At 41.7% G+C, this 10,533-nt stretch overlaps 1 protein-coding gene across 3 annotated transcripts; it reads left to right on the forward strand.

Moving 5' to 3' along the window:
* Nucleotides 1-764: 764 nt before the first annotated feature.
* On the forward strand, nt 765-10,383 carry LOC113961584 (complement factor H-like). 3 transcript variants are annotated; one of them, XM_027672009.1, is made up of 12 exons: nt 765-1,035; nt 1,692-1,865; nt 2,769-2,951; nt 4,216-4,395; nt 4,802-5,008; nt 5,621-5,797; nt 6,430-6,606; nt 7,608-7,781; nt 8,281-8,463; nt 9,190-9,390; nt 9,668-9,862; nt 10,003-10,383. In XM_027672009.1, the coding sequence occupies exons 1-12, from the start codon at nt 780-782 to the stop codon at nt 10,017-10,019; spliced, it is 2,124 nt and encodes a 707-aa protein (XP_027527810.1). In that variant the 5' UTR covers nt 765-779; the 3' UTR covers nt 10,020-10,383. The 3 variants fall into 3 exon arrangements, with proteins under 3 accessions (XP_027527810.1, XP_027527812.1, XP_027527813.1); XM_027672011.1 differs by having other exon boundaries at nt 9,668-9,859; XM_027672012.1 differs by lacking the exons at nt 6,430-6,606; nt 7,608-7,781.
* Nucleotides 10,384-10,533: the final 150 nt, after the last annotated feature.

Genomic DNA, 10,533 nt, shown 5'->3' on the forward strand with positions numbered 1-10,533 from the left:
TCCTCTCTTACTATATCCTAAATGTCCTAAGTTTTGCCATTGCCTAATGTTGATACCCCTCAGATATTGCATCCTATGGTCTTTTTTCTAATCATATGATATTGAAGAAAAAAAACTGGGCTGGAGATGACACAGAACTGGACCCAAGCAAAAGAAACCCAGTGAAGGATTTTCCTGTGAAATTCCCTAGCTTCATTTCTAGGATTAATAAATTCATGCAGAAGGAAAAATATATACGTCTGTACTTATCCTTTTTAAGAAGAGTACAACTTACTGGCATCTGAAAAGAGTTTCTTGTGCTGGTGCTACGCCCTTTCATGAGGCACATGGGCTTTCATGAAGCTTGAGAGGATGAAGGGACCTCATATTTCTGACTTCCCTTTCTTCCCACTCAATCAATTCCCTTAATAGGAGTTCCATTCACTCCATCAAAACTGAATTCCTTTTAATATACCCTATATATATCACTTGCTATGTGATTTTTAGAACATAGGTTGTTGTTACTTGCAGAATGGTCAATTTTTATTTTTTTAAAGAATACTGAAGTTGCCATCCTTGTAACACATTTTTTCTCTTAAAACTGGGTTGGTTTTATCAAGCACTTTTTTTATCACAGCAGACATTGACAGTGCATGGAAGTAAGAGACAAGAGTGAGCCAGGATCACACATATGTGTTTGTCATCTCCAGCCCAACATGAATCCAGATATTCAAAGGCATAAATCAATGATCCGTTTAACCTGTTCCACTGATTTTTCTTAACTTTAAACAACAAATTCAATGGATTTTATGTTGTACTTTACGGTGCTTAAAGTACTGAGTTCAGAGCATAGATTTGATCTCTTGATTTCAGTGAAGGCCAGAGGCTGTGGACCTCCCCCTGAAATTACCAATGGAAATATTGCTGGTGGCTCTGAGGAACAGTATCAACATGGGGACAGAAAGCAGTATGAGTGTAACATGGAATTCAAATTGGTTGGATCAAAGGAAATAGAATGTGTTGATGGACAGTGGTCACCTCCTCCCTCTTGCATTGGTAATCTACTTAACACTACTTGTGAGAAGTCTGTAATTCACTGTAAGCTAATACATCACAAATATTGTCACAATTAAAATTACATATTTGCAGATAGGTTATGTTCAAAATCATGTTGTGAATGAAGAGTCAGGAAAAGCCATTACCTTTTCCTGTCACTACCACTGCAACAGTGACAGCCCAAAGCAGGAACTGCTGTTCTCCTACAGAGGTGACAGCACTGCAGTACTCTAAGGAACACTACAATGGTTTTCAGGTCTTATACTAATTCTGACTGAAAGTGTACATTACAAATGTGTAGGTGCATAATCAATTATAATTTTGACTGATGAGAATCAGGGATTCAGGTGACTTGGATTAATTGAAGGTTTCCTTACACTTTAGGATTTATGTATCAACGGTTTGGCAAAGTAATGTTAGCTGAAACTACTTGTGGATCATGCTACAGTGTTGGAAAAGGAGGGGAAAAGACAGAGAGGGATTTAGTAAACTGACTAAAAGATATACGCATACTCCAGCTGTGTTCAAGTTTAGTTGTTACAATTAATGGGGGTAGGCTTGGCTCACCAAATGCAAATATAGTTATTTTTAAGTTCTTTCAGCTATTCATATGTAACTCCAATATTATTGTGGAATACTTCTGCTCTTTTCAACAGAAGACAAAATGCCCTGTGAATCACCTTCCTCTATTCCAAATGTTGCTCTACATCAGGCAGACCAGACCCAGTTTTCACATGGTGATGAAGTAACTTGTGGATGCTCTGACAATTCTAAGCAAATGAAAATAAAATGTTCTAATGGAGAATGGAAACCTTTTCCTCTTTGTGCTGGTAATTTCTTTCCATGCGATTTTGATAATATTTCAGATGTGAGTGTGACATAGTTCTGTTCAAAATGTCAAGGATTTCAGCAATCAGTATGTAGCCGGACATCCTACAGTTTCATGCATCAAAACGAGGTGGTTTTTATTTACTCCTCTTTTAAGTGGCAGCATGTTCTTCATCCTGGAAAGACTCTGCACATACAATTTTGTAAGCACTATGAGCAGGTCAAAGACACTTGCATAGTCATTAAAATCAAGTATTAAAAGGAATTATTGTTAATAGCCACAGTGTGTTAGGCTTATCCCATCCTCACCATTTTTATGTGCATTAGTCCTTTTCACAGAATCCCAGAATGGGTCAGGCTGGAGGGGACCACAGTGGATCATCTGGTCCAACGTCCCTGCTCAAGCACCTGCAAAGTAAAGTTTTTCCTCATATTCATGTGGAAGTTCCCGTGCATCAGTTTCTGCCCATTGCCTCTTGTCCTCTTGTTTGGCACCACTGAGAAGAGCCTGGCTCCCTCCTCTTGATATCCTTCAGATATTGGTAGATCCTGGTAGACATTGATGAGGTCCCCTTCTCTTTTTGCTTATTTCATAGCCTTTCTATAGTTTTAGGGAATAAAACATTGCTTAGGTTTTTTATTATTATTTGCTGCACTCAGCAAAAGGGATCCTGTCAATATAAAAAAATTGCTTTGGGACTGAGAACAGTCTCTGCTTTAGGTAGCTGGAAAAAAAAGTCTTTGTTTCTGTAATCCAGGAGTCTTAGGCATCACTTCAAATTACAGTATATAAAAACCCACTTTCACATGGACATGCCTTGAGAAACTGATGGTATCTTCATCAGTACATATTATCTGAACTAAATCTATTTTCTTTTATAGCTCTTTTTGTTTATTTTTTTCAGATCCATCTCCTAAGTGTGAACTTCCAATGGGTGTTGAGTTTGTAAGCTCTGGTCAACATCCCATGTCAAAAAGGAGGACTGGGTTTCATAAAGTTATACATTACAGATGTACATCAGCTGACAAAAATATTAAACAGGCAACTTGTGTGTCTGGAAATTGGACGCCAGAGATTGAATGCCCAGGTATGTTTTTAGATTTGCATACCATTTCTTCTTTTTATGTAGGAATGATAAATGATCGTTATTAAAGCGTCTTAGTGTTGCTGTATAGTCTGAAATAGAAATGCTTACATGCTTATGTATATGTTAAAGGGTAGTCATGGCCATCATTTGAGCAGTTAACTAGGCTTAGAGATGCACTGCTTCAGTGAGGCAGACAATGATCTCTACTCTGACAATTGGAACAGTTGTCACTGTCACTTCTGATGTGAGAAAAGATGCAATGATAAATTTAAGCTCGATTCTTCAGAAGGACTTTACCCTGATGCAAATGAGAGAGCACATAGCTCAAGCTCCAGTCAAAGTTCCTTTATTTCCTGTAAACATTCAAAGCTTTTCAATTCCTGATTTTTCTTTTCTTCCATTTTTTCCAATTGCTTCCTAGTGAAACAATGAGAAAAATGCTGAGTTGGACAGTTCAAAAACACAGACCTAGAGGAGACTGCCCTCATACAACACACACCAGAGGTTGAATGCCTGCAGGACTGCCTTTATGCATGGCAGAGCAGGATATTGCCCATAGAAAGCAGGACTGTAAAACAATCATTGCCTCATGTCCTGCTTTGACTATACCAGATTTATGGGAAAAGATGCGTAGAAATGGGAGAAGCACACAGCACACAATCACTCTAGGGAACATTCCCATTCAAGACCAACTGTCTCTACCTTCTCAGTTTTCTGGAACAACAAGAGAAGCAACAAACCAAGCTCTGCAAGTCTCCTTGGATCTCCCTCCTAGGTCTACCTACTTCCCTCCATTTTCTTTCCTGTGGAAGGAAGAGCCTTTCATTCCTTGAGTGGCAAATTTGAAGCCTATTTCTTTGCTTCCGTTTGTGATTCTCATTTAGCTCTATCAACTAAGTCTAAAGAAAAACAAAACAAGAATACCAGAAGTTGGTTCAATTTTCCTAAAATATTTCACCATAGAGAAAGGAGCAGGGAAAACACATAAGAGTGTGCAGCTGTGTGAAGGGGAAAGAAGCTCCAGCTTAGCTTGGTGTGGGCAACTGTGACAGTCTTTTCTATGGCTCTGAAAGCATATGAGCGTCTGAACGCAGCTCTGATGTTTCTGAAGCAGAACAAAATGGTCATTTTATTAATTAAAGCTTGAGATAGCTACTGGAGAGTTATCCAACATCAGTGTTTTCTTGGTTCTTTGTGTTTTAATCTGTGATGAACTACTATACTTTATCTTATGTTCTGTTATAACATGAATATATGTCCTTAGCTGAGGAGAGTGTGTGCCCACCTCCACCTCAGGTGCCTGGTGCTCAACAGACAACAGTTGGAAGAAATTACAGGCATGGGAGTAAAATAGCTTTTTCATGTGCCAATGGTTTCCGGCTCATCGGTGCAAAAGAAATAACCTGCATAGAAGGGAAATGGCAATCACCACCTCAGTGTGCGGGTCAGTACTGGGATATTTTTCCTCTTTATTTTATTATGACTTCCTGTGTTATGCATTTGCAGTCATCATTAGCAGGAGGGTGCTGTTATTTACATAAGAATTGCATGAACAGGTAACTGCAGAAAAGCAATAGAACATAAGTTCCTAAAGAAAGTGTAGTTAAGCAACTGCAGTCTTTTTATTTACACAGACTGATCTAAGATGGCATATAAAACTTTCAGGTAGTCTCTCAAGAGCTGTGTGCTTATTTGTTTGAGTAATATATTGCATAATGGAGTCTCAGTTTTGACTGAAAGCCTTAAATAGTATCCCATAGTCTGTAAATCAGCATGATTTATTACTTAGTTGCAGTTGCAATATTAATTTTCTTGCATTATTGTTTATCTTTGTTTTCTGCACTTTTTAGAAAGACCATGTTTGCCACCACAGCCTGTAGAATATGCTGATACTCCAAGGCTGGAAAATCCAAACTTAAAAATTGAAATAGAAGGGAAATCAATTTATCTGACCAGTGCTAAATTTAAGTATGTTTGCCATTCTGGATACATGTTAAATGGACCAACTGAGATAACTTGTTCTATGGGAGAATGGACTTCAGCTCCTGAATGCTTGGGTAATATAAAAAAATCCTTTTTTTTTTTTTGAAGTACAGTTAGCAAAGAAATGGAAAGAATTTGAAACTGAAGCTTTATTTTGCTGTGGAATCTTATCTTCCATCACAGATGTCTTCAGAGCAATCCCGATGGGGTGCAAAACTGACTTCCTGAATGTAGCTTAGTTTTTAAATATTCCTTTGTATTCTTGCAATCTTTGTTCGGTTCATATCTCTGCCAGGTGAGTCCTAGGCATGTCCTTATAAGCCAAGCACCTGTTTTCTAGAGAGTCCAGTAGTTACTAAGAGTTGCTTTGGAGTCTCAGTGATGGAAATCACTTCAGTATAGTAAGGGACAGAAGCCCGTCGTAAAATTTTCTGGCATGTTTAGAAACAGGATCTAAATATTTTGGTGACTGAAATCTGTGCCTGTTTAGGGGAATAACTTGTTTAATCTTCCCTATGCTATCTTTTCTGTAATTATTAGTTAACTATAATTATATCATCCACTGTCAGCAGATGACTATGCTGATGTTAGAAATAGCTCACTAAAGCATCTGTGTGGTGGAAAGAATACACTCTTTTAATATGTATCCCATTAGCACAAGCATCAGATTTCTGTTCTCTTTTCAGAAATGTCATGTGGAAGGATTCCAAAAGTTGCCAATGCTCAGTTTGAAGGCAGAACCAAGAAAACTTATGAGCCTGGTGAAACAATTCGCTACCAGTGTAATGCAGGGTTCCTGATTGTTGGTTCCCCTGAAATTATTTGCAGAGAAGGAAATTGGACAGCACCGCCCTTCTGTGAAGGTATAGGTTCTACTTCTAAGTAGTCCTTCTTAATATTGCATGTGAATTAATATAGTTTCAACTCGGGCATGCATGTGAGTCAGGTCAATAGAGCCAACAGGTGACTTGCTTTGAATGGGCTGCTAAAACACCTATTTTTCTGGCTCCTGAGAAACAAAAAGCAGCGTAGATCAGCAAAGCAATCATTTCCTTGTGGGCTGAAGCTAGTAGCTGAAACTTAGCTGTCTGCTGCAATCAAGCAGGCAGATGGTTATGGAGGAATGCATCTTGGCTGCAAAGGAGGAGAAAACTAGAAGGGTAATGTATCTTATTTTCACATCACTAAAAATGTCAGTTGCTGACAGTTACCTTCAAACAGTAAATAAATCACACTGGTACACAATGCTGTACAGCACCACTCTGCACAACTGGCTGATCTCTGTGACTTCTTTTCTCTTTTGAGTCACTTTAGGCAAAAATAATATTGCCTGGTGAAGCATTGCAGAATAAAGACCAAATTATCTTCTTTTTCTACCTGTAGAAAATGATCTGCATTACACAAACCGGTTTTGCTCATCCGGAGCTCCAGAATGCAATGTTCTGTGGTTCTTATATTGTTGTACTGCAGTCCTTACATGCACCTCTCTTTTCAGATGTTAGCTGTGGACCCGCACCTGAAATCCCCAATGGTCATGTTGCAGACAATGAACAGGAGAGGTATCTGCCCAGTGCCAGAGTACATTATCAGTGTGAAAGCAATTTTCAAATGACAGGTGGAAATTTCGTCACTTGTTTAAATGGTGAATGGTCACAAGCACCAGTGTGCAGAGGTAGGAACCTGTGCTTTCACCTTGCCTGTTAGCATGAGGGGACTATTTCTCTACCTTAACACTCACCTTTTCTCCTTCTATTTTCTTTGGGTAAATCAACTTTGTACTTTCTATTGCTTGCTTGCACAGCACTTTAATTTAGCTTGATGCTTCTAGAAATACTGGGAATCTTTCCATCAACAGCAAAAACATCTTGAAGCAGCAGGGCCAAAAATGTGCTGTACTGTCACTCTCCCGCTTGTTATTGGTATTGCTCCAGTGTCCACCATTTCAACAACCTTCAGTCGAAAGACATGTAAGGGCTTCTGTCTTCTGTTCAAAGCTGTCAGGAAGCACCTGAATGGAAGCAGCAGTAGGAGAGGGAAGCAACTGTTCTTCTCCAGGGCTCCCCTCTGACCAATGCAGATCCCAGCAGAGACCCAGATCTAAGCCATGTAAGGTCTGCCAGGGCCACAGAACTGGAAAGATTGTTCCCGTGACAAGGAACGGTGAGGAGCTGTGCTCCTGTCCCCTGCTTTCATCCATGGCTGTAGGGTGAACAAGTGCTACTTGGCTTTCACACAGCTCCTTGGAGCTGGCTGCATTCCCCCATCCCTGAGCAGCACAGGGTGACAAGCTCCTCCAGCACTGCCAGTCCTCCAGAGCTCTGCACTTCAGCACAGTGTCAGTTTGGCTGTTACCTCTGGGGATTCCAGGAATGCCAGGGCTCCCTAGGGAGGGACATGGGCATGCAGGAAGGCTGCTGTGTCTTCTGTGACATTAAGTGTAGCTACAGAAACACTGGCTTTTTCTAGAAGCTCTTATTGACCCTGCCATCTCCTGAGAGTCCCAGATCATGTTCTGCTGCCACTGTCACACCTCATTGCTTTCTCCATGCTGTGACCCACCTGGGACAGAAAATCTGCACAGAAAATGTAACCAGGTTGATTCCTTTAACTTTTGGTTGTATAGATGAGCATCTCAACAACTGCAAAGGTGACTGTAGCCATGTCTCTTTTCAGATGTGACATGTAAACCTCCTCCAGAAATTGCTGGTGGTAGAATTAATATTAAAAAGACAAAGTATCTCCCTGGAGAGACTGCTAACTATGACTGCTGGCAAGGTTTTAAGATGACTGGGACTCCCACTGTAGTGTGCCAGAATGGGACCTGGACAGAGCTGCCAAAGTGCAAAGGTAATTTCTCTCTCTCTCTCTCTCTCTCTCTCTCTTCATAGAGTTGCCTGTCAGAGATTCTGTAATGAGGCTCAGTGGGATTTACTTTTCCAAATTTCAGTACCCTTATCATGCACAATTGCAATGTGTATGGCACAATCAGGAAAAAGTAATTTTCCCAGGAACCTATTCAGATGAGTTTACCAGCTGAGTGACTCAGGTGGCTTCACTCAAGAGGGCCAAATGCCACACTGTTCTGCAGGACAAGATGAAGTCCTGCAGACAGCTGCAAGCACTTCAGCTGTGGTCAAATGGGGTGAACAGGCAGTTGTGAGCCCGAGAGCTGGAGAAATGAGAAACTCTTGCTCTGTTTCACCTGCCAGGTATTAGATTTTCTCTCTGCTTTCCTCTGGTTCTCTTAGAGTAGTGCCAACTTTCTATGGGGTAGTATTTGTGATCAGACCTCCATTGCAGTTAAACTCTTGTGGTTTTTTGTCTCTGATTGGACAATTTCTTTCAGGAAAAGGTGGGAAATGTGGCCCACCTCCAACTATTGAAAACGGAGAGCTTCTTTCCTTCCGGAAATCAGAATATCAGCAAGGTACAACTCTGGAATACAAATGCCCAAGCCTGTACGTCTTGAAAGGATCTCAGTATATCACTTGTACTGATGGGCAGTGGTCAAGCCCCCCTGTTTGCCTAGGTACGTTGAAGCATGTGCTGGGGGGCCAAAGGCTGTGTGACTGCTCCTCTCTTCTTTTTCTCCGACCCTGAGAGCAGCACTTGTGCAGCAGCACTTGTGCTGGGGCTGGGATGCTGGCAGGGCAGTACAGCAGCGAGTCCTTCTTTTATCCCCAAAGACTTTCTCTGAAAGTTAGCTCGTGTAGTCCTTTCTGCTGCCAGGAGGTCTGCAAGGAGAGGACTTTGGCTGAACCCCCCTCTGTGAGGGGATCTCCACCTCTGTGCAAAGCTCCTGAGTGCTCCCAAGCTGGGGATGCTGCTACAGGCAGCAGGCTGGGAACAAGGAGGAGCGATCTGAGTGTGTGGCAGTTCTGGGGACATCCAGGTGTGCATCTGTGACACGGTAATGAGAAAATAAATTTAGAGAAGTACGGAGCAGAAGGGAAGGATCTCAAAAAACACGTGGTCAAGTTCATTGGTGCCTGCTGCCTTCCCCACCTGTGCTTCCTTCTTGCCCTGTGTGACTGTCAGACTGAAAAGGCTTCTCCACAGCTCTGTGTGGCATCTCAGCCATGGTCATTTTCCCTTTTAGGCTGGCTGTGAATGTCTTTTCTGTGGCAAGTAACAGAGGATGAGAGCAAATAGCTGGAAGGATTTTTTGAGGCAAACAACTTCTGTAGGCTCTAGGGGCAAAACAGTTACCTGTGTTGTGCCTGCATGAAATGCTGACACTCTTCAATTTTTCAAGTGGCATGTACAGCATCAGAAGAAGACATGGACAGAAACAATATTCAGCTGAAATGGTCCAGAGAAAGCAAGCTGTATTCCACATCGGGTGACTATATTGAATTTGATTGTAAAGCAGGATATGTGAAAGAGCAAGAACCTTCTCACTACAGAGTCAAGTGTGTGGAGGGGGTGTTGGATTACCCACGATGCAGACTGGGAAGTAAGTCATCTCCTCTTCAGCCACAGATTAGCTGCTGTGTTGTTGCATTTTTAGTGCTGAAAGGAGAGCAAAAAGCCTTTCCCTTTCCTGTGGAAGTGCCTGGGGAGGAGCCAGAACCCTGTTGTAAGCTGCAGGCAGGGAGGGGCAGTGCTCCCAAGAAGGCATTGGCCAGCATTCCTGAGCTGGAAAGACTGCTGGGGAAAGGGCACAATGGTTTCACAGCATCAGTTGTCCGGTGTGAGATCTACAGGCAAATAATGAAAGTCCTTTTTTGCAGGGAGCTGTACAGTGAGTATGGACCACATGGAAAGCAACAATATTCAACTACAGTCACACCAATCAAGAACTTCCACCTATCACTCTGGGGATTTTATTCTCTTTGAATGCAAAAGCGGGTACCGACAAGTTTCAAGAGCTGAGAAATTTAGAGCACAGTGCCGGGATGGAGTGATTACATATCCTACATGTCAAAGTAAGTGCACAGTGCTGAGGAAACAGAGTGGGGTTGTAGGAGGCAGTTTTGATGAAATTGCCTGTCCATTGCTCTGAGGAGCCTCTGTGGTGCATCAGGATTGGTATTCATGACTTTCCCCCTTTTTTGTCTTTACACAGAATCGTGGTTTGGATAAATGGAAATGGCATGAAGGAGGCCAGCTGTAGAAATAAGAGAGCCCTCAGCCAACCCAGTGATTTGAGCTCAATTTTTCCTGGTGTTTCCCATTTGGCTGTGCTTTGTTTGCAGCTTAGCCAATGTTCTGCCTTGGAATTTGTTATATTATTTTTATGATTGGATGATTGTGTTTGCATATTATCCACATTTTATCCATTTTTGTAAATGTATTTGCATTTTGTCCATCCAAATGGCTGTGCTTGCATTTTATCCATTCTGTACTGATCTCACTGTTATTTTTATTAACCATTATGTCCTGAAATAGGCTGATTTTGGTGGCATACTGAGACAAGAATTAAAGCTCGTGAGTAATTTGATTGTCAGCACTTGTCTATTCCTACTTTCTTCTCCATGTGCTTGCCTGGAAAGTACCCTGGAGTCACAGCTGAGGTGAGTGTCCTGAGTACCTGATCAGGAGGAGCAAGTAAGTGGAGCCCACAGCTCCATCTGCTGTTCACAAACAAGGACAAAGT

This window comes from Neopelma chrysocephalum, unplaced genomic scaffold (assembly GCF_003984885.1).
Source record: "Neopelma chrysocephalum unplaced genomic scaffold, ASM398488v2 Primary Assembly neopelma1_97301, whole genome shotgun sequence".
NCBI lineage: Eukaryota > Metazoa > Chordata > Aves > Passeriformes > Pipridae > Neopelma > Neopelma chrysocephalum.

Bases quoted from the DNA above. Each gene is read 5' to 3' on its own strand.
- LOC113961584 (XM_027672009.1), top strand. From the start codon at position 780: ATGGATTTTATGTTGTACTTTACGGTGCTTAAAGTACTGAGTTCAGAG. The intron at 1,866-2,768 runs GTAATTTCTTTC...TATTTTTTTCAG, and splicing joins ACCTTTTCCTCTTTGTGCTG to ATCCATCTCCTAAGTGTGAA. The intron at 4,396-4,801 runs GTCAGTACTGGG...TGCACTTTTTAG, and splicing joins ATCACCACCTCAGTGTGCGG to AAAGACCATGTTTGCCACCA.